General features: G+C 45.9%; 7 protein-coding genes across 7 annotated transcripts; 3 read left to right on the plus strand and 4 right to left on the minus strand.

Moving 5' to 3' along the window:
- BmR1_04g07790 (large subunit ribosomal protein L13Ae) lies at positions 80-726 on the minus strand (the record flags this gene model as incomplete). Its single annotated transcript, XM_021482635.1, has 3 exons — positions 80-534; positions 555-693; positions 715-726. 3 exons carry the CDS (start codon positions 724-726, stop codon positions 80-82), a joined length of 606 nt encoding a protein of 201 aa, XP_021337197.1.
- On the plus strand, positions 1,264-8,192 carry BmR1_04g07791 (Serine/threonine-protein kinase ATR; the record flags this gene model as incomplete). Its single annotated transcript, XM_021482636.1, has 2 exons — positions 1,264-1,732; positions 1,753-8,192. 2 exons carry the CDS (start codon positions 1,264-1,266, stop codon positions 8,190-8,192), a joined length of 6,909 nt encoding a protein of 2,302 aa, XP_021337831.1.
- On the plus strand, positions 8,613-11,468 carry BmR1_04g07805 (hypothetical protein; the record flags this gene model as incomplete). The annotated part of the gene is made up of 1 exon (XM_012794702.1): positions 8,613-11,468. The coding sequence occupies one exon, from the start codon at positions 8,613-8,615 to the stop codon at positions 11,466-11,468; it is 2,856 nt and encodes a 951-aa protein (XP_012650156.1).
- Positions 11,682-14,003, minus strand: BmR1_04g07810 (BmGPI19, Sexual stage antigen, Pfam s48/45; the record flags this gene model as incomplete). The annotated part of the gene is made up of 1 exon (XM_012794703.1): positions 11,682-14,003. The coding sequence occupies one exon, from the start codon at positions 14,001-14,003 to the stop codon at positions 11,682-11,684; it is 2,322 nt and encodes a 773-aa protein (XP_012650157.1).
- Positions 14,317-18,014, minus strand: BmR1_04g07815 (conserved Plasmodium protein, unknown function; the record flags this gene model as incomplete). Its single annotated transcript, XM_012794704.1, has 3 exons — positions 14,317-14,585; positions 14,830-16,722; positions 17,216-18,014. 3 exons carry the CDS (start codon positions 18,012-18,014, stop codon positions 14,317-14,319), a joined length of 2,961 nt encoding a protein of 986 aa, XP_012650158.1.
- BmR1_04g07820 (conserved Plasmodium membrane protein, unknown function) lies at positions 18,231-20,558 on the plus strand (the record flags this gene model as incomplete). Its single annotated transcript, XM_012794705.1, has 6 exons — positions 18,231-19,053; positions 19,131-19,365; positions 19,386-19,601; positions 19,625-19,745; positions 19,784-20,143; positions 20,259-20,558. The coding sequence occupies 6 exons, from the start codon at positions 18,231-18,233 to the stop codon at positions 20,556-20,558; spliced, it is 2,055 nt and encodes a 684-aa protein (XP_012650159.1).
- Positions 20,559-20,629: 71 nt separating this feature from the next.
- BmR1_04g07821 (Eukaryotic translation initiation factor eIF2A) lies at positions 20,630-23,156 on the minus strand (the record flags this gene model as incomplete). Its single annotated transcript, XM_021482637.1, has 3 exons — positions 20,630-20,844; positions 20,923-21,474; positions 22,283-23,156. The coding sequence occupies 3 exons, from the start codon at positions 23,154-23,156 to the stop codon at positions 20,630-20,632; spliced, it is 1,641 nt and encodes a 546-aa protein (XP_021337832.1).
- Between the last annotated feature and the right edge of the window lie 374 nt (positions 23,157-23,530).

Consider the following 23,530-nt stretch of genomic DNA (forward strand, 5'->3'; position numbering starts at 1 on the left):
ACGTTTACACACTGTAGTATATATACGAGTATTTAATCCTATTGGTAAAATTAGTTATTGTGGGCACTAATGTCTGTTCTTATTTGCCAACCCTCGCGAGGATGTTCTTTTGTTGCTCATCCATTTTTTGTAGAACAGTAAGTTTCTTCTTATCTATCAAAACCTTTTCATCGACCTTCTTCCTGAAGTAGTTAAATGCCCGTTCCTTCCTCCTAGACTCTAATTTATCAATCAATTCTCTGCCAGACCAGCCAACCTTGGATAATACATCAGCAAGTTTACAGAATCGGCGCGTTGGTTTTAGTCGAAATATCCTTAATGCTGCAGGCACTAATTGACGACGTTTTCTATCAAAAGGCGGGGGTACACCATCGCAGGTAATTAGGCGTTTAAGTGCAGCAGCCCCTCTTGGTGTTTTGTGCGGAAGCATGCCGCGTACTACGCGCCAGAAGAATTTGGATGGAGCTCTCAAATGAAATGGTCCATGGTTAGGATTTGTATTAGTCCTAAGCCTCAAAAACCGCTGATATTTTACTGTGTTAATTGCGGCTTACGTTTATTGCGGAAAAGTGATCCAGATATGTTAATCTCTTCGCATCGCACAGCAACTATTTTTTGCCCGGATAGAAGTTCCTTTGCGACAACAGAGGCCAGTCTCCCGAGTAGATGACCTTTGCAATCGATAACAATTTGCTAAGTTAAGATCAGACCCACCTTCTTAAACATCGTACTAGATGCCCCATAGACAAGTTTGGGAGTTAGCCATTACGCATTATTTTTACACATACTGCGAAATTAACAACCAAGCGGTTAATTTCACATACAAGCAACTACTTAAAACCATTGAAACTCATCTAACTTTGTAAAATATAATACTCCTACGCGGTTCCACTATTCCATCTAGACTGTTACGTCTAGACGAACTATTTGCAATACTTTCCACCACCTCTATAGATTATTTGTATGTAGAAATCGGATGGTTTCGTGAAAATTTATAAGCAAATTAATTAAATTGCCACAAATACGACATTATAGAATTAGTGACGTCTTTTTTGGTCGTAGGGAGATACCACGGTTTTTGGTCCATTTACGCGTCGATTGTGAATTTCCAGCGCACCATGCCAGTGAATGGCGGGTCAACCTTGCGGATGCCCATCATAAGAATATACTGATGAATGATAATTTAAAGATTTATGTATGAGATGTGAGGGATTGATGGCGTTTTGATTGACCAAGTTGGTAACTGCGCGTATATTCGAAGACATGGAATATGCGATAGAACTGGATGAGACTTTACTGAATATTTCAAGGAAACTATTGGACAATGGGATTTCTGAAGCTAAGAGGGCTCGCGGCTCCGACGGGGCGTTTGACGGATTTTTTTCAAAGCACATAATTGAGACCTTTAAGCAAATATCTAGCAGGAACCTAATACACGTGTACCCGAAAGTGGGTGGAACGCTCTGCAAATTAGTTAATCAGATTGTTACACACCGCGATTTCTTCGAACGCGCGAATCGGTCGGACATAGCGAGGCTATGTTTTTTGGCCAAGGCATTACTGGACACGGCGTTTAGCACGGACAAGGCATTTAACACAGACACGGGCAACCATATTAATGGGTTTATCGAAATATGGAGCAAGACGATGGTGACAGTGCTGAATTGCATAGGCATATTCATAAAAGACGCAAAGGCGCTGTTTATAAACGATATTTACAAATGCCTCAGGGGTGAGTGACCCATGACACAGTGATAATGGGCGCTTCTGGAAAAACTTCTGGGCAAGGAGGCGCTACGACTCACCAATCCTTCGGCGGACTTTTCAATTCGATAGAGGCCAGCACTGGGACACATCTGAAAGACGTAAAGGTTTCCGCCTCTGAGTGTTCAGTAAGAATGCTCACCGCGCTGCTATTTCATAGCCAGGAAGATTTTGGCGGCCACGGCACAGAGCGCTCTGGGGAATTACTCTCCAGAATGTGCCTCGAATCATCTCCCGCAATGACGGCGGCCCTTCTTCTCGGCCTACACAAATTTACACTGTCGCAAGATGCCGCGCACGGCCTGCTGCAACTGGCCAATAGGCCGCTGTCCGCCAGGACGGCGGAAGCGCTCGTAGAGCTGGTCTATAAAAACGTCGATTCTATAGCGATCTGCCCCTTGTTGTCGTTTTTGAAACGAATTCGCCCCGCACCTCCGAATTTACTGCCGCTTCTACCGGCCCTCGGGTCAGCCGCCGCCACAGCCGCCCCCCACCCGGGCCCCAGCCGCCCCTTGCCCATGCCCGTCTTCAGGCGCCTGCGGCACTCGCTGGACTGGCCTGCGCTGCTAGAGTCCCTCATACGGGGCGGGGACTTCGCGCCCGACATCTCCCTGGCCATGTCCACCTATGGCATTGGGCGCCTGGATGCGCAGCGGTTTTGCAGCTACCTGGAGCGCCACCTCGCGGCGAACCCCACGCTGGACGTCATGTCGTCCGTTTTCCACGTAATTCTTCGCCGCAAGGAGGAGGCGCTGCTCAGCCCCCTGGCCGCCTCGCTCGAGGCGGGGGCGCTGGACCCGCCGGCCCTGGCGGGCGCGTATGTTGTGCTGGCGTCAGCCGGCGCCCCCGCCGGGGGCAGCCCGCCAGACCCTGAATTCACGCGCCACATCAACCAACAACTGCTCCTTCACTCTCCTCTAGACCCTGAATTTACGCGCTACATCGACCGGCGACTGCTCCTGCACTCCAACTGCAGGAGCGGGGGAATTGAGCTTACGCCAGAGCCGCCGTCGCCCTACGCCGTCCCCATGTACTCGGACAGGCCCTTCATAGAAGAGCTGGCGCGGCTCCGCAGCAGGCGGGGGCTGCACGGCCACGCGCTAAATCGCGGAGGCGCCGCCCCCGCGGCGTATGCCCAGGCCGTGGAGCCGACCCAAACCACCCTGCGGGAATTTCTGAAGCGTACTATTTTTTTCTACGCCACCGAGGAAAGTTATGACGCCTGCGCGTCCCTGGACGGCGCATGCTGCGTCTTGGCGCCCCCCCTGCTGCCCCTGGTAGCGGTTAGGATCGACTTTGGCGCCCCCCCCCTCCGGGCCGCACCCTTAGACGACGACCTGGCGAACATGTATGAGAAGTCCTGCGGCGGAGACGCAGAGGCGCTCGGACGCCTATCCCAACTCTGCGCCCAGACCGGCGCCACCCTGTCGCACCTGCTCCTCAGGGCCTCCGGATACCAGGTCTACAGGCGCTTGGCCCGCCATACAAGCAGCCCACCCGCAAAACCTTCCAGTTGCAGGTTCCCCCCCAACCAGCTGCTGGTGGACGCCGTCAAGCCTTTCCCTCGGATGAACCACATCTGCAGGCTGATATCGGGCGAACAGGCGCTGGCGGAAGCGGCACGACAGCTCGTCGACGGGCACACAATAACACACAGCCACGATTCTCCACCAAAATACGACTTGAGCGCCCTTTTTCACCGCCTGCTCACGCATGCACCCACCGATATCGGAGACGTCGCCAAAATGCTGGGAAAATGCGGCTTGACGGTAAACAGAGACACGATCATGTTGTCGCTCTTCCCCGTCTTTTCAAAGCTCATGTTCGACGAAATCAAGGATGGCGCCGCTGGAGATTTGGCTCTGGGAGTCACCGGACTACGGCTCGCCATGCAGGCCTGGGGCCTTGATGCAGACCTCTGGGACGTGGTCTTCTACCCCGCGCTAGATCTGATCACCGGCCTGGCGACAATGAACCCGCTGTGTTACCCGGCGTTCTCAACGCTGCTGCGCGATAAATTCCAGCTACCCGCGCCGGGGAAGCCCTGCCGCTACGCGCAGTGCGGCGCCTACACCGACGGAGGCAGCCGTACAAACGGTAGCCGGATAAACTCACCCATCTCAGACAAATTTGCAATGTGCCAATGCCACGCGACGCACTACGTAAAAATGGCCCTCAAGCTCCTGGGCCTGCTCGTCGGCGTGGCCAAGGACGCTGTACACAAATTCACCTACTCTGTGGTTGGGGCCCTGGAGCAGATTATGACCTGCAGTCGCGGTGGTACGGAGCTGGAGCTCCTGGCGGCAGGCGTATTTGCGGCCCTGGAGGGCCAGGCCCCGGCAGGTCGGGGCCAGGGGCTGGCGATCGGCTACTGGAAGCAGATGCTCGCGGGAGGGGCCGGAGAAAAAGCTACCTTTCCCCAGATCGCGGAGTCGCTGCTAGCTAGCAGCGGAAACGAATACGAGATGATCGCGCTTACTCAGCTCCTACTGCGAGCAATTAGAAGCGACCCCTCGGTACTCCAGGAAGGCGACACCTGCTCCGCGATACGCCGCCTGCTGCTGCGCCACCTGGCGGGGGGCGTGCGTCCGGGACGCCTATCCAGAAATACCCTGCTGCTGCTCGGGTTGCTGCCTGGGGAGGTCCCACCCCTGCCGCTGCGGACGGACGGCCCGGAAGGGATCGACGGGGAGAAGGGCGGAGCGGCACTGCCGGAGGCCACCAGACTGGCGCACTATCTGCTGACGGACGTCGTGGCCCCGCACGTCGCCTCTAAGGTGGGCGCCCTCACGGCGCAGAGGCTGCTCTCGCTGCTGGGGTACGCCGGCGGGGACGGCGTCATGTACCCGGGCTGCAGCCTGGGGGCAGCCCGGCGCTTCGAACGCTACTTTGGGGCTCTGCCCCAGCTCAAGCCCTTCACTGCCAGCCAGTACCAGTGCACCCGGGGCATGGACATGAACGAGGACGGCCTGCGCGCCGCTGCAGAGAGCGATATCCAGTACTTCATCTGGTGGTTGCTGCGCATGTTACCCGGCGCGAAGGACGGGACAGAAGGGACGGACGGGGGCAATTTGCTCGCAGTGTTCAGGTGCTGCGACCTGGGCATGTGCGGGATACCAAAGCTGGCCTCGCACCTGCTGCCGCGCATGGTGCGACTCGCCGGAGAATCGCTCCTCCCAGAGATCGCGGCGGTGGCGACCGCCCTGCTGCGGCGTTTGGTCGCGGAAAGGAAATCTGTGCTCCATGTGCGGGCGCTGCTGGGCATTGTCACCCCCTGTCCGGCTGTCGCCCCGGGTCCGGATAGCGTGGAGTGCACACTGCTGCGGGCGAGCGCGTCCATTTACTGCGGGGACTACGCCTGCGGGGTCTACCTACTGGAGCGCATGCTCACCTACTCCCCCCGCTCGTTCAGTTTTACTGACCCTGGGGCGTCCCTCAGCGGGCCCACCGGCCGCAGGGCCGCGCTCCTGCTGGCCCGAGCCTTCCGGAGCCTCGGGGACACGCCCTCCACGTTAGCCCTCTTGGCCCTGGGCAGCGCTGTCAGTGCTGACAGCGCCGGTTTTCCTGACACTGTCAGGGCTCCTGACAGCACTGCCGAGCTGGTCAAGCTGGTGCTAAAGGACAGGCCTACGGAGGCGCTGGCCAGCTACCTGGCGGCCGGCGCCCCCGCACGGCCCTCTTTCCTGCTCTTCCGCATTGGGCAGCGGCTCCCGCTAGAGCAGGCCGGGCTCTTCTTCAGCTCTATGCCGACGCCTCCCGCGCTGACCGATTACTCCAGGGGGGACGCGCTTGAGGCCTGCTGGAGGCTCCGCAACTGGGACCTGATGGAGTCCATGGCTGGGGTGGATTCCACGGTTGGGGTGGATTCCACGGTCGGGGGGCCCACGGCTGGCATGCCTGGGGGAGGGGGGTGGCTGGACGTTTTGTGCGACGACGCGGTGGAGCGCAGCTTCAAGGCAAACTATGCAGGCATCCTTTTTCAGTTGCGCAGGGGGAACGAGGGCCAGTCGGTGTTTGCGGAGGCGCTGGACGACCTCTTCGAGCCGATAAGTTCCTGCATTTGGGGGTGCATGGATTCCTCCAGCGAGTCGGACGGGTTTGCCTTGGGAGTTCTGCTGGACAAGCTCAAGCGCCTGGCCTCTGCGTACGTCGTCGGGGGCGTGGCCAGGGACGTGGGGTTAGCGGAGCGCCTCTTTTCGCGGTCTCTTGGCGAGGTGGTCCCCTTTTTGCGCGCGGCGCTCGAGTGCACGGGGCGCGTGTCCGAGTCCGTTCAGCTCTCGCTGCAGCACGGGTGCCGGGAAGGCATAGGGGACCTGTACAATATGGTGCTGCGGGTCGAGCACCAGCTGCCCCCGGGGCTTGTCTGCGCCGTGGCCTGCCAGTACGGCTGCCACCTCGTCGATTCTGCGCCGCAGGGGGAGTCGGAGGGCGTGAGGCGGGGCCTTTCGCTCCTGGAGAAGCTCGCGGAAGCGGAGCGGGGCGGCCCGGCGTTCCGGGAGTACGTCTACCGCTGCGCCCGGCTCAATGCCCTCCACCCGAGCGTGACTATCCCCCTCTTTAGGGAGGCCATCGAGGGCGCCTCGAGCAGGTCGACCCTCGAGTACGCGAGGTACCTAGACAGCCTGATTGACGTGAAGCTGTCGAACGCATATGCCGTCAAGATCGTGGACGCGGAGGGGGGGCAGAAGCTCGTTGGTCTAACGGGGGTGACTGCGGGCATGTCATTCCTTCAGCTTCTCGAGGAGACATTTAAAATGTACCTGCGGTCGATTTCTAGTTGCTCTGCTGACCACTGCTCACTGGTGTTTATTTTGAACAGGCTGATTAGCCTGGCGTGCGTGTTTTGCACGCCCAGAAGTCGCGACCTTTACCAGAACATTTGGTTCGACGACAAGTGCTGCGCGTTTTTTTACAGCACTATCGTGGGGGTATTTAGGGGCCTGGCGCCGGACGGGGGCGCCGGTTGCTGGTATAACGTGTTGCCGCAGCTGATTAGCCGCTCCAGGCACGCCCTGCTCGGCAAATCCCTGTTCCAGCCCCTTATTCGGGGGGTACAGGCATTATTTCCGAGACATTCTTTGTGGCACATTTTGCACCGCCAGGAGATCGGGCACGCCCCGCCCGAGCAGTTTCAAGTCTACTCCGTTTACCGGGGCCTGTTTGACGAATTGGCCGTGCTGGCCATGGACGCAACTGTGTACAGGGACGGGCGGGGAGGCGACATCAGGAGGAGGTACCCCGGCCTGTGGGACCTTTTCCAGAGCCCCAAGTTCACCCGCGCGGGCTTGGTTTCACCCACTTCGTCTCAGATGACGTTTTCCGCGGTGATGCGCGCGGTGGAAGCGGGCGAACATGACTACATTGCTTTGTTATGTGGCGAGATTCATATTTTACCTTCCAAGCAGCGGCCCAAAAAGATCACTTGGGTGACTTTTAGGGGGTTTAGGCACTCCTGGCTCGTCAAGCACGAGAGCAAAGGTGACCTGAGGAAGGATTCGCGAATGATGGAAATAGTGGCGCGTACGAACGAGCTTTCTGGCGCGGGGACGGTGCCGACCTTTTCAGTGTACCTGCTGAGCGAAAAGTGTGGCGTTATCGAATGGATTGAGAACATGCAGACCTTTGGGTCGGCGGTTAGAGAGGACCTGAAGGCCCTTGCCCTTAACGAGCGCAAGATAAGTGAATTGCAGAGGAAGTTTGTCAAATCCGTGGCTGCAGGCGAGTTTGCCCGCAGCCACAGCTTATTTTGCGGGGAAATACTCCCGCTCATCCCCCCAGTGCTGCACAGGGTCTACATGCATTGGTTTGGCAGCGACCCCCTTAAATGGTACAGGAACAGGATGTCCTATACGCATTCTACCGCTATGTGGTCCATCCTGGGGTTTGTGGTCGGGTTGGGGGATCGCCACGGCGATAACCTGCTCCTCAGCAAGGCCACGGGCCAAGTCATGCACGTTGACTTTGACTGCCTCTTTGGAAAGGGCCTGAAGCTAGCCATCCCAGAACTCGTCCCGTTTAGGCTCACGCAAAACGTCATCTCGGGAATGGGCATTTGCGGAGTAATGGCGGAATCCCCCTTTGCCCAACATGCCCTGCACGTGCTCGGAATGCTGCGGCGCGAACGGAAACACCTAATGTCCCTCCTCCTCTGCTTCGTCTTCGATCCGCTGATCGAGTGGGAAAGAACTGGAAGGGAGGCGGGGGTAGAAACGGGCCAGTGCGTGACCAGACAAATTGAGCACAAACTAAAGGGAGCGGTTAACTTCACGTGTCTAACGTCTACTTCTGCGCTAGATTCCCATCCCACCGTCGCGGAGCCCGCGGTACAGGGCCTTGAGCCCTCCAGGCAGTTAGAGCTGCTGGTAAACACCGCCACCTGCAGCCACAACCTGTCTAGAATGTTCGTGGGCTGGGCGCCCTGGCTGTAGCAGGTCTGGAGGCCATGACCTCGCGCTTATCGCATTATTCATTTCAGCCATCTCTGGCGCAATTTCATACTAGTATAATTATTACACTTTCACTAGCAGCCCGGCTACATAGAGCATAGAGCATAGAGTGTTAGGAATGGGGGTAGGGATAGGATGTGGTACGCATATTTCTTTCCACGACTAACAAAACAACTGACTGATGATTGGTGACTGATTTAACTGGCCAAGCATAACACACAAACATATATCTACATATATAGATAGGTACCCCCACCAAGATCAGAAGGCTGGCGGAGCGAACCCAACATTTAAACATTAAAAAGCTCATTATGATTGGCGCGGATATTGTGAGAAAAATTGTAACTAATGGGAGTTTGAAACCAGAAATCCGTTGATGTTGTGGGTCGGTTTCGTAGCATCATGCGCGTGGAACGGGTTAATGGAATTTGTGGCCCTAGGGGCGCACTCTCATCTATAGACTTCCAACCACACTCAGAACACAGAGAAACACATAGGTTGGCCACCTCTGGCGGACCTACGATCAAAATTTGGTCATTAGAGTGGCCATGTCCACAATCGGCCGCCAATGGGGGCCCTAATAACGTAAAATGGCAATGCTTATATACCAACTCATCGCACTCTCCCTATGATGTTGTCTTAGTTAGGTTTTCCTTTGATGGAAGGCTACTCTTGAGCGTTAACTCTAGGGGAACCGTTATCATACTTAAAATGAAAACCCCCCGGGTTATAAACGTATCTGCAAATAACTGCACGTCTAACAAGCTGGAATTACCAGCTAATGTCGCTATCAGCGCCTGTACAACTGCAGCCGGTGAGGACTGGCTCGCCATGGATGAGTTGGTGTGGCCCAGCGAAATTGGGCAGGTTGCCGATGCTTGCTGGGCGCCGGATAACAGATCCGTCGCTGGAGGTGGTTCTAGCGGGGTAGCAGTACTGGACATCTACACCAGGCAGGTGGTAGCCATGTTTGGCGTGCCTGGGACCGGCGGCTGTGTGGTTGAAAGCGTCAAGTCGCTGAGCTGGGACCCCATGACAATTTTCATCGCAATAACCTGCACCACAAGTTTTTCCATGTGGAGACGCGCAAAAAATGATTCATCAAATAGCTACCACAAGTGGACTTTCACACTTGAAAAGTACGTGCCAACCCATTCGTTGTCTCAGCTCATATCCTATAGACCTTCTTGGTGTCCAAGGGGACGGCTGGTATCAGTGCCTCTGGAGTCAGATTTAGATGCGAAAAATGCAGTTAAAAACGATGCGCCCACGATGGGGTGTAATGTGTACATGATTGATAAGCCAGAAAATGGATCCAGCGTCACGAATTCACCCATGCGACTTTTGGGGCATGTTAACAAAGTTACCAATGTCAGATTTTCATCCGACATTTTAAAATTCGACGAATACCTTGGGGGTGCAAAAGTGGCGCTCTTCGCTCAGACGAGCGAAGACGGCGTACTATCTGTATGGACTTTGGGCTTCGATGGCAACAATTCCAAATGCTTGGTGGCCGTGTCTAGTTTATTGGACGAACAAGTGGCAGTGAGCGATCTGGCCTGGGGGAATCGTGGCAGTTGGCTTGCAATAGCACAGACATGTGGCGGTATAATTCTCCTAGACTTCAAACACTCTGACATTAACGCCACATTTTACACAAATTGGATGAGGGGGAGAAGGGTACCTGATACGTCGCCGCCGCAAATTGAGGCCGATCCCAATTCTCCATGCACGGTTAACTCCACTGCCAACACTTCTGCCGATCAAAATATTGATGGTTATACCGTCATTAGCAAGGGGTTTGTAGGCCTAGGCGATTATTGTGGAAATAGGATTTTTGAAAAACATTCAAAAATCCAAACCCCGCTCCAGGCACAGAGAATGGTACAATTTGAGTCTACTCGCCCTGTGTACTATGAAGTTATTACGTGTTTGTTGGCCTTACCTAGCAATTCTGGGGTTTCTGACGATGAGATGACTTGGCTCGATATGGATTCAACGCAACTCACAACTTCGTTGGTGTCAGCTCAAATAGATTCGGTAGAAAATATCACAAAGGCGCCCCTAACCACCCCGAGTTTAGCTCCTACATTAATGGCACCAGCTCCAATTGTACAGGACAAGCGAGGGAAAAGAGGCAAGGTCCCGGGGAAACCTAATATAACACCTTCTACAACTCTGCCAGTGCACACTTTAATTTCACCCACTCGCATTGCGATGGCAAGCTGCGGTGTAGTCACTTTAATGAACGCAGAGGGCAATCTATGGAAACCAGTATTTACCATAAATGTGGGCAGGGAAGTGCTGGTCCTATCGAACGATAATGGTTACCTTGCTATCATCACCAAGGCTAACGATGTACCTTCTGTCACTGTAGTCATAGAATCTACTGGACAAGTTGTTATGGCAACGAATCTATTGGGCGAATCACTCACTAGGGATTCAGTTGTTCGCACCAAAATTACCGCCACTTCACTTGTCATTGCAATTTTTAATAGGGGCAAATCCTTCACTATCAACCATCTGAGCAACGGGATATTCACTCGTGTTATAGAAATGGGGAATCAACAGAAGGAATTCCTCCACAAAGTAACTGGATTTGCAATTTTGGACACAACTGCCAATATTAATTACCAACAAAGAGGCTCGTTGCACAATAATGACAGTTTTATCGAGATTGATCTACTGGTATGTATATTTAAAACCAGTGACGGGCACGTGCATCTGTGCCCCGCAGTGGGCAAATCAATCGGCAGGGCACTGCCTCTGGATGTGGGTAAAGTTGAAACGCCCCCTGCAAACGGACCAGATGCACTGAAGGAATGTTTTAAGATTTGCAGTGATAGATCTACACGTCCTTCTTTGATGGCGGTGGCATCTTGTCTCCTTGGAAACACCACCGAATTTACTTACTGGTACTCATCCTTACTATCGCAACTTATCAAGGAACAACGCATTGACCTCTTGTTTCGCGCTATTGAGACCCTGTTCAAATCTAAAATTTTACCTTTAGAGACTAGCGAAACGCTAGTTATCGATGACAAAATTGACAATCCATTATACAGGCGATTTCTGAAGCAGCTTCCGCTAAACCTGGATAAGATTGCGGATGGGCTGATCTATCCCATATTGAGGGGGGAATTCAAGGGGCTGCCTGGGCCAATCCCCGGGGCCCATGATCTACTAGCCAACATTCCCATGTGGATACGCGAGATCCAACTATCGCAGCACGACTCCTGCCCAAACATCTCTAACTAGACCTTTAAATTTATCTTCCGCCACTATTACTTGTTTGTTTGGTATAATTATCTGCAGTTGTTAAGCAATGATATAGTAGTAACTGGTATGGGAGATATAGTGACTATTGCTAATGAATGGTATATACAAATTAAGAGTCTAAAGATGGTTATGAGTTCAATGCTGAGGACTTAAATTTAATATTATGATAGTTGTTATGCGATTATTAGTTTCTCAGAGCAAAAAAATGAGCAATGAAGCAAAACATCCCAGTGAAATGGTGACAAACCAAGAGCAACTATTAAAATCATTCACCACTAACTTGGAAATTACATCTCCGACCGAATCATAGCATAAACAGGTGACACTTTTCACTCCACTCTTTTCGAAAGTCTCCCATCTTTCTTTTTCTAAAATCCACAAAGAGGACACAGAAAGGACATCTTTAACGGGTTCGAAGAAATCCTTAATAAAATTAGCCCTTTTCATACCCATGAAACCTTTTTGTGCGGTCATACATCTGGGCCCATTTGGGTTGAACTTGTCCATTGGACACATTTGCACTATCGGAGAATCGATACCGGAGTCACTATCTTCTTTCTGTTCACTCGAATCACTGTCCTCAACCAATTTACTATCCGATTTATCCACTGGTTTGGATTCCTCTGGAGAGTCTATTCCTACGGTACTTTTTATTTGAGAGCCTTCATTTTCAATTCCGGAATCTATAAGGGAGTTTGATAGTGATATGGGAGGAGCGTTAAATGAATAATTACAATCAACATCTTCAATATAAACACCATTATAATCAAAACTGCTATATCCAGGACCGCAAATTCGAAATTTTCTAAGGTTTGAATAGGTAGATAACCCTATGATTATCGCACCATATTTTCTATCCCAATCTTCCGTTATGGAATCATCATCTATAGGATCCTCTTCCCCTGGGCTTTTGTCAGTTTCGGCGTCATCTATAGACTGTACTACCTTCTCAACCCCGTCCTCAGTAACCGCATCAGGCGCAGGATTATGAAGGGAATTCTCCTTCTTCTGTTTAGGTACCACGCACAAAAAGTAAACAAAGGGATTCATCCCATAGGCAAGAGTACTATATCCATCCTTATTAATTGTTATTCTATCCTCATTTTTTATAATACTAATTCCTTTCATTGCAATCGCATAGCCAATATCGCCTTGTGGGTTATATTTGTCATTCTTAAAAGGATTCTTTTCCATTTGAGGCATTTTATAGTATACATGATTATGACGTTCTGGAAGTAATTTATATTTCACAGTCTCTGTTGATGGACATTGGAATATTGTACTAGGCTGATCATTTGTAATTGTATAATACCCGATTTTCCCATTGCCTGATTCCTCCTCATCACTTGCAACAATTTTAAAATCTGAAAAATTTACAACTCCTGTCTTTTCGTCAAGGTGAACTCCGGAATAGGCCAGAATAATCCTGATTATGCCATCAAGTGTTGACAATTTTGTAACGGGAGTTGAGACATCGGTGGTATGGCATATTAGGTAAATTTCATTGTATTTGGACAAATTATCGTCAAAATAATCATACATTAAAAGCCCTTCAGACCTAGCAAGTCCCTTTCTAATATCATCTAGGGGTATTTCCTTAAGTACATTCCTCCCATTTTCCAACTGTTCCATAACGTACCCATTTGTCTGTATCCTTGGGAATGTAACTATCTCAGGTTTATCAGTTGGATTGGAACACCTGTATATGAATCTTTCCTTTGGATGTAAAATTCCCGTGTAAAATTTATTCTTGTACTCTGCCCTTTCACTATTGGTAAAATCGCAATGACAATCATTGTAGTTAGGCTTGGCCTCTAAAGCAACTCTATCATCAGTATGATCTACGGTTAATGATTTATCATCCGAGTTTTTACTGTCATTTATGCCTGGCGTGCGTGTTGATAGGATGTTTTCGCCAAATTCCAAAGTGGCAAGGTTTATATCTCTCAGCGTCACATCATCTAGTGTCACGTCGAATATTTTGTTTTCATACAAAGTATAATCGTCAATCACATTTTTTAAGGTCGCATCGTATAGTTTTACATTTATGTACATGAATATGTTTTCAACATTGGGATGTGTAGGGTCCACAGTTTCAGTGGATTCCTTTAGGTAACAATTCACAGTTACATTATTGTGCGTTTTATTTGGCAAATATTCAAATTTAGCGGTGCAAAACTCCTCTTTACAAGTACTTTCAAAATTTACATTGCTGTTGTCACTTTGTAGTGTTATACCCACGGGAACGGCACTAGAATCCATATTTGCAGTGGCTGAACATTTAACTGAAAGCCTTTCATTGGGGCGTAAATACACATCACAATTGTGTGATTCAAGAGTGACAGCTTCAAAATAACATACCTTTTCTAAAATTTCATTTCCATCTTCATCTAGATATATTTTTTTAGCTAAACCTTCGACATTTACATCACTTATTATACTAGGTACTGTTGGTTCTATTAAATACACAAACAACGCGAATATTTGAAATGGAATAATTCTAAAAATATCCATTTAAAATCATCTATATACTTAAAACATTGGACGGGACACATCCAAATCCACTACATTATTAGATCCAATCCAAACATGAGATTAAATTAGATCCATCACCACCTACACTTATACATGTGCAACTTGCCTAATTGGTTATTTGATAATGTCCATAAACTAACACAATTCTGTGACTAATATGCTGGATAACTATACCCTAGTCTAATATTACATGTTTGCAAGATTTCGCTGGGGATGGTAAAACAAGGGACAATCCACTTGTTGATAACACTGCTAAATGCGATAAACTTCGTTATTTAGGCCTATATTTCACTTATGTGATATAAAAAGGCAAATCATCGTCAGGCCAGAATTGCTTTGTCGTGCTTTCATTTTCCCAGGCCTTAAAAATCACTTGAGGCAAACCCGTTTTGCGTGGCTTGGGGTCCTTTATACGTGCCATTATGTTGAGAGGCTCATCTTCCATCCCGACCAAGCCTCGTTCATACCGTTCTAAAAAATCCAACTGGATATCATAAGCGGCATTGGGATGCCTTTGCAACAAATGGCTCCGCTCTTCAGTGTAAGAGAAACATGATAAGGCTATATTATACTATGTAGAATTTAGAACCCAATGAAAGCGACCGATCAAATAATATGTAGTTGTAACTCACATACAGGATTAATAGAAATTATGAATCTTACAGATCCAATTATTTACACCTGTTATGTTAATGGTTTTAAACTAAAAATTTAACGGCGTATATAGGCATATATGTGTGTATAAAACATTCAAAAATAGCAATTTAAACGGACACAGTAGCTTAAATATATTATTCCAACTTACCAGGAGGTAACTCATCTTCTCTGTGGCATGCATAGTACTCGATTCCTCTGTTCCAAAGTCCAAACAACCCATACAAAATATCATATTTAGATAAGTTACTCCTCAACGCCCTAGGGCTCCTCATAAATGGAGGATAGAACGAATCAGACTGCAAATGGGTACCCCTCCTCGCCTCATCCTCAACCAACCCACTAATCACCATCAGTTTCATTGGGTCGATCTTGTGGGCAAACCACTCAAGTACTCCCTGTTTAACGTTATGGTAGACTGTTCCCACAGACGATTTTTTGATCCAAAGTCCAGGAATAGCCTGTGGGCGATATTCCGGCATGTGGCACATATCGGAGGCAGAAAAGCTTGTCAGTTGGTATGCTGAAGTCCCAGCCTGATTTGCCCCTGAAAAAGGCTTTGGCTGGCATAAGTATCGACCCTTTGACAGTTGAATAAAGTAAAATTGCTGAAGATATTCCAAATAGAATGCCCTATCCAATTGTTCCGGGGCATAATCACTGAGTACTTGATTAAGAATTTTTGAGTTAACATGCCTGGACGCGATTACTTTGGCACTTAACGTTTGTGCAGTAAATTTTTTTGGCGGTTGTCCTGTTAATTTCACAAAATTTTCCCCTATCTCCCCATCCTTTACACTATCAGTAACAATATTATAACAACAGGAAATCTTTTTTGGAGGTGTTAGCGCCGTGCCTATTTGCACATATCGTTGGATAAACTGACTAATAGGGTCCACAGATACACGTACATACTCTGGAGCCATGGGAATTAACGTCGGAGGCGTAGGTACAGGAGCACTCAGCACTGCATTTTGGGGGTAAAACCCTATCTCATCAACACGGCTGACAAACAACGAATCGTAGAGACCGGCACGACAAGTTGGTAACCTATTAGCCCACTCATAAGCCTCTTTTATATCCATCCCGTTGATCATATACATTTCTCCGGCATCCTTGTCTATTTGATCGACAAGGCCGTCTTTTTTATTAATGTGTGATGGTACATGGTCTGTCTGAGATAATAGCGCCTTCTGTTCATTAGTAATTGGCAACAGCTGTATGAAATGTTTATTCAAGTCGCTCAATTTATCCAAAAAAGGCCTGTGCAACTCATAATTTATTTGTACACAGTTTGAACGCACAAGGAATCTCATTGTTGAATCACGCAATGATTGCAAGCCACCTTTGTTTAAGCTGACCGGTACCTTCCGGGCGAAGATAAGATACTGCCTAAATGCTTGATCAGTCAATTGCTTGCCCAACAGAAAATGTGAGTTGGTATGATCAATGAACTCAAACAGATGCATTTGTGAATACAACCGGGACCTAGCGAATGGGTCAGTAGAGACAAATTGTAGAGCGTGGTGATAAGTAGGCGCGCACAAAGTATACAATACACCAACTGATATTGATTTTACGACTTTTTCGCCAGATGTATCATAATCATTGGTGCTGCTGCTTTGGCATTCTGGAGTTTCAAGCTGTATGCGATACAACCGCAACATTTTAGCCGTTGCATTTACTAGTGTGGTCGATAGTCTAGCCCAAGCAATTTGAGATGGAGACAAAGTGGATATCATGGTTTCTAAAGATTTTCTAGGCCAACAAGACTCAAATTCGCTGAACCTATTGGCAACATTTGGGTTTGAAAAGGCGGGTGGACAATAGTTATAATCCACGCCTGGAAGCTCGCCACATGCCCCAGTAAATCTTTCATCCACCTCAATTGGTAATTCAGAGTGTATTAGGTGCCCATGTTCATCAATAACTTCCCTGGTATGCAAAAACTTTGTGCCTTCTCCGGCGCAGAAAAGACCAGAGGCCAGACGACCTTGGGGCAGGCCTATAAATTGTCTAGCGTGACACTTTTCAAATTCTGAACCTATTTTAGTCAATTTATACAATGCTGATTTTTTTAATGATCAAAAATTCATCTAGTCATAACTGCTATATAACCCCATAATGAAATCCATTTAAGAATCTTTTACAAATAACTTTAACAAACACAATCATATGAACTTCATAAGCAAATAATTGCGTATAGAAGAAGCAATCTTGATGTATTTAGGAAAATATATACAAAACCTACAAATTTGTCTAGTTTTAAAACACACAATATTTAGAGAATTTATTGTTGTGTTAAATTTCAGTGACAGACATAGTGAAAATAATAGACCCAAATACATCGCAAAACTTCCAAAATTTACATTCTGTGCTATGAAACAATTTAAACTCATCTGTGAAACAAATGAACGTAGACTCATAGTATATATGGACATTATACAAAATTTTCGCATGTAATTATTGTGAATTGGTTATGAACACAAATTAATTTGTGCTATTTTCCTAAAAATTTTCCATTGAAAATAACCCACCTTCCAAGTGAATTGCCAATACACAGAAACTCCTCCAACCTAAGGGGACAGAGGGTATAGCCCTATCACGTTCCAGTGCAGGCCTATCTGGCGGTTCTGGTACGGACGGATAATCCCATTGGCTCTTTTTAATCTCCCCGTCAATCAGCTTGTAGTAAAATTCAGGCGAGAACTGATGGAAATTGCGATTGTTCAACACGGAGTGGTAGCCCTGGTAAGTGGGATCTAGGAGCCTTTTCTTTATATGTTCTGGCGCGTCATAGAAACTTTTGAGTTTTGATGGGGGCAATAATGACTGGGCTCTCCGCGCTGCGTCTCTGTTGCGGATAACTCCGGGTAGAGGAATGTCAAAATTCGCGATTGGATCCACTCCATCCTCAACAATCATCTGTTCAAACCCGTGTTGGGTTAGGGTCGTGGTGTAATTCGTGCCAAGGGTTGGGATGCTGCCATTCCATACATCTTCTTGTGTTGTGTATTGGTCCCAGGCGCAGTAGGGGGAGTTTGGGAATATGGTTTTAGGATTGTGATGCCTTTTTTTAAGTTTCCTCCCAGCCTTTTTGGTAATTTTGACGTCACAAGACTCATCAATTTCCTCTTTATCTACAACAATCCTCGTGCTAGACGCAGTAAATCTATTTTTGTCATCGATTGGGCATGTATTGATGAATGGAACAATATTTTTGCGATATTGTGACAACCTTCCTTGTTGTGTACTGATTATTTTGATTGAAAAAATCGTTTGTACGATGAAAAACAAAAAAATAGCCGTGTATAAGGGTTTGTGTCCCTTACACATCAGTCAATTACATTTACTGCACATCCCCACCACAACTTACTGTATCCCATCCAAATCAATAAGTTGCAACAGCTATACTGTGGAAGGCACACAATTAATGCATCTTGTAGTTATATATATATATATATGTATTTTATCACATCTGTGACAAATTACCACAATTGAATATCGCAGTTTCACTGCAAAATTTGACGCTTAACTTGCTTAGTGTCTAAAATGGAGTATATACTCAATGAAGACGGATTGAGCACATTGGAATTGCTTAAGAAAATCGCAATTAAACGGAGAAATATTCAAATAAACTTAAACAATTCAATTTTCTCCTTAGATGCCCTTATTACAATTTCTGGCATAGAGATTAATACCGATTGTAACAAGTTTTCATTCCCGATAATAGGAGATAACTATTGGCTTTGCCACCTGTCGTTATTACAACAATTGAATGCAGTGCAAAATTTAGAAAATCTCTTGGCCATTCTTGCCAAAAGGCATTTTACATTCGGAGAAAATGACAAAGCAGAGATTGTTGCTCATGAACTATCGAAAAAATTCAAGCTTTTACCGAAGATTTCTCAATTCCAAGCATTTAAGGTCCTGATTAAATACTTCAACAACTACCTATTGCAACTTGATATACCACTATGTCACGACTACATGATAACACATGTATTAGTCCAATTCTTGAAAATGGCCGAAGATGATGAATTATTGGCAAAAAATTTGCCAAATCCACAGGAATTCATTTTGGATCTAATTTGTTCATGGCGTGCTGTGTTGTATGATGCCAACAGTTGGCAAATGGGATATAAAACAATCCACACCGCTACAAGTGGTTTGCACAAAATTGTAACAGTAATTGATGCCTTTGTCGCCGCAATGAGGGACCACCATACAAGTTTCAAGTTCATTTTGAACCCAGATTTATTTGCCAAATATTCATCAGGTACAGATGATTGCACAAACAACGATTCTAAGAAACACGTATTGGTGCTACTGCTTTACTTTGTGGCTAAATACTACGCACTTCCTATCAATCGAGGTAAGGGGAAATGTGTTAAATAAAATTTTCATTTTAATTTTATTGAAATGAAAATTATCAGTGCAAATATAATTTAGCCCGTGACATATCTCACTTACGCACATTGCATAAATTGCCTTGGCTAACTGGACTAAATATATGCATAACAGATTCACTACTAAACAAGCATATGATATACTTTTATCAATCTGCGCTGTTTGAGTGTCTCCCTGAATTCTTCGCCCTTTCATACCACTCAAAATTGCACCATTTACACCCAATATCTATAGATTTAGACAAGCTGTACACTGATATGAATAATTTGTGTCACAAGTAAACTACCACACACTTAGAATATCTTCCAATGGAATACTTATTGACACAAACGAATTACATCAAATCTATTGCGCAGAACCGCTTGCATCTGTGTCCTGTGCGATAGATTACTTGATTCAGAAATTTATCTCCCGAGACAATATTGACGACAATTACATTGGCCTTTGCCAAAACCCCATGAACTTGCTTCAGCGCATGAGAGAAACTAGCATCTGCGCCTTCCTTTCCCTAGGGTAACTCTATATATATCATACAGTCTCCTACAAAGAATGCTAAAGGTGCTGCTTTGTCGACTGAACGATTATTTGTCTAGAGGATTACCGCAATCAAACAACCCAGTATCGCACACTATCCGGCAAAACGTATCGCACCAAAACGTATACTATTTGCAAGTAGTCCCAATTGCTTAATCTAGGAATGCGCCGTTACTACGTACCTGGCAGACATTGCTGCCAAGCACGTGCGCAACAAATGCAGCCATTGTAGGGACATAGGGGCCAAAATGGGCATTTTTATAAACGAATTAGGCACAATTGGCATAAGTAATGTGCTTGCTTTTGGATTTGATCAAATACTCATTAGTGACTGCGTAGTTAGGAGCGCGTGGCCCGAAAAACTATTGGAGATCGTAATGCAAATGCTGGCAAAAAAGGTCAAATCCATTGGACAGTGCAATGTTTCAGGTATTTCTAGCATTGTTTTCTGCTTCAAAATTGCCGTTGCACTTGTACTTGTGGTGGACTGCGTCAAATGTACAACTACATGTTCTGATAAGGTAGGCTTATGAATATAAAATTTACTATACAAGGGCGAATTATTGCAACAGCATCCACATTAATTTTGCAATGTTGCAAGTCCTACCTTTGATGTTTGCTAAAATTGTAACGTAGGACGAGTCTAAAAAGTATTTGTTTTACTGCGCAGAGACACTGAATATTTACTTTCTGGAATCGCTAAAGACAGCATTAACTATGAGCTTGGCGCATAATTCGTTTGTTGTAAGCGCTGCAGGGCCAATTTCGCGAATCTACTACAAATTTCCTAAACTAGCCCCAATTGCAAGCATTGTAATTACTCACCACATACCAAGCGTCCCACTTGATCAGGAAATGTTGTTAAAGGCGCTGAATGACCTATCACTATCGCTAACTGCGATTATACAGGCTAATGCCACCACCCTACTGCAGTGACCCGAAGTTGGTTTAGAATTTTGTGAGATTGACCAGTGAATAAATCCATAACGATTACCAAAAATTAGCTTCTAATTTTTAGAGTTAACCACCACAACAGATTTATCCGTTGACAAGTGTCGTGTATACCAGTTGGAAAAGGAAAGGGGTTTAACGGTTACCATGTATTTTCTAAATGCCTGCATATAATCGTGGCCATTGGCAGTAAGGTTGTATGTAGTAGCGCGTTTTTGCAGACTTAATTTCTCAAACAGACTGTCAATTGTGTTGGTGTTATCGCTGGAATCTACATTAACTTGTGTACAGTATGATATTACATATTTACATTTGCATGTTTTTGTACATTTAATAATATATGCATTACCTTTTTTCCTAGGCCTATACGGCAATTTCGGTTGGGCAATGGGCTTGGGTCTAGGCGTTGGCAATTCTACAGGCCCTGAGCCATCTATGATCCACAAGGCCTCATACAGTTGGGAAAATGGCATACTAACAACCAGTTCGCCGTCAAAAGTCAAAATTTTAACCCAATTATCTACTTTCATCCTAGGAAATGTAGAAGCGATAAGTAGAAATTTTGCATCCGGAGACCATTCACACACTACTGTGCATGGGTCTCTCCAGTCATAAATCACTTGAATCGACTGGGATAGTGTGCTTGCTGGCGCTTTACTGTCCAACTTGTAAAGAGTGACCTGTCCTGCCAAATTGCCAAACCCAGCGAACAGCAAATAATCACCTGAAGGATTCCAGCGAATTATGTTTCTATATCCATTGGGGAAGTTGTAAAGTTTCATACCATTATGATCGTGTAACGTTATGTAGCTTGGAGAATTACCTTGGATCAGCGCAAATATGTTAGATGTGGGACACCACTTGGCATCGTGAACTGGGTTATCGTTTAGTTTGTAGCCATCTACGTTAGGTTATATATTCATAAAAATATATTTTAAATTAGGCAGGACACTGCGTATTGAAACATTTAAACAAAGATAAATTAAAGTAACATTATCACATGAATGCTGAACAAAAATACACAATCACCGCATTGCATATATGTTACATTACTAGTATACTATATTATTTATCGATTGAATCGAGGTAAGTTGTGTATGGATATAACATTTGATATGATGTTATATGTTTAACAAGTATTTATTAGTATGAGTGATGTATAGTGTATTGATTGAGAAATACTCCAATAAGTTAAGCCATAATTTGCTTTCTAGCATATCCATACAAATTGTCATCTATATATAGAGGCACCACAATTGTCCATTGTAGAATCTATATACAAATTATCACGACACAAGGGTGCCATGAAGAGGAAAATTGTATACAAATTACACACATGGCATGTCCACATTTTGGGGCTTCGGATTTTAACGATACCCCTATGAAAAAATTTTCGACCAGCAACTGCCATTTAATAAGTAAATCGCAAACTTAAAATAAATCTGTGACAGGGGTGTAGTAAAACGCAGTAGAGAGGTCCACATTATGGAATATTTGGCAACCAAGGGCTAATCAATATATATAGCCTCTTGTTATGGGGATAATAAAGTTTATTTAAATATGGATTATGATTTGGCATTTATTGCGATATTTGGTAGGGTAACATATAGGTAGCATATACACACAACGCACATATATAAGCATACATGTAACTGTTAAATACTATCCCACAGTTAGATTATTCAAATGGTATTTAGTGCCTTGCCTACCTTTTCCCCCAAAAGCATCGACGTTGCCATTATCTTTATCATTGTCTGTCCTGATCAGGAAACAATCCGCCACTGGCCCATAATTCTTACCCGCCGAGTCCACAGTATATACAGCAACAATTAGTAACCTATCACCTGACACATTCCATTCCATTTCCGCAGTGTCGGTAAATCCCACATTGAATGTAACCAATGCGGATACTTGATTATTCTTACATTCCCCACTAATGGATACTAGGTGTTGTACCACATATATTTTTATATAAGATTGTAATTGGTCAGTTGATGCGCCAAATAGTGCTATTTTTGAAACACTTTTATGAGTGTGTGATTCATAAAGTTTCTCGGCGGTAAATCTGGGCAAATTGATGGAACCAATCTCCCTAAAATACTTGTTGTTGTCATCTGAAAAATTTTTAACGACCGTAGCATTGGCAGTGAATATGTGCATGCGATTCCTTTTGGGTAGAATGAAAGTTAATGTCTTCGTGGCTAGGGATGGTAAAAAGATTAACACTGATCCTGCCTTATTATGTTGGTGCTTAGCCGTCCATATAATCTCTCCACCATTTCTAGAGACTCGGAGTAGAATCAAGTTGTTTCGACCTTCATTAGGTAGTAGTACTACTAGGCACTTGCCATCAGGGGACCATTCGATTTTACGTGGCGGTAACAAAAATGGCATTTCCCTAATCAGACACCTTGGCTCCTTGGATAAATCAAAAACCGATAGTTTAGTGTTAAAAATTGCCACAGTGGACTTGTGCCAACAACAGAGCGTACCAGGGCTCTTAAAAATGCAACGAAAAGGAGGACCCAATGAAAACAACGATATGCCTTCCTTTTCCCTAATGAAAAATTGTGAAACTGCCATTGTTCGGCAAATTTAATTCAAGTTGTAGAATAGCTCAATTTTCAAATTGACGAATAGGCAAAAGTGGAACAAATGTCAAATTTGTCACAAGTTTAGAGTGAATTCCTAATTTAGGAGTGTGGTAGAGTATTGCAGTGTTGATAGGATAATTGACTGTAAAGTTATATAAGGTATACGGTATTCTACCTCATTCGCATTGTGAGTGCTATACACGACGCTACACGATAGCATCACTACCCGGTCTGTTATATGGTGTAGACTAGTGAATACTATATTTGCGTGGAATTTCTGGAGATAACTATGCAAATTATTATAAAATTAGCATGAAAAACATAAAAAATGTATATGTAGATACGATAGCTAAAACAAACCAA

The sequence above is a fragment of the Babesia microti genome, chromosome IV, assembly GCF_000691945.2.
Source record: "Babesia microti strain RI chromosome IV, complete genome".
Taxonomy (NCBI): Eukaryota; Apicomplexa; class Aconoidasida; order Piroplasmida; family Babesiidae; genus Babesia; species Babesia microti.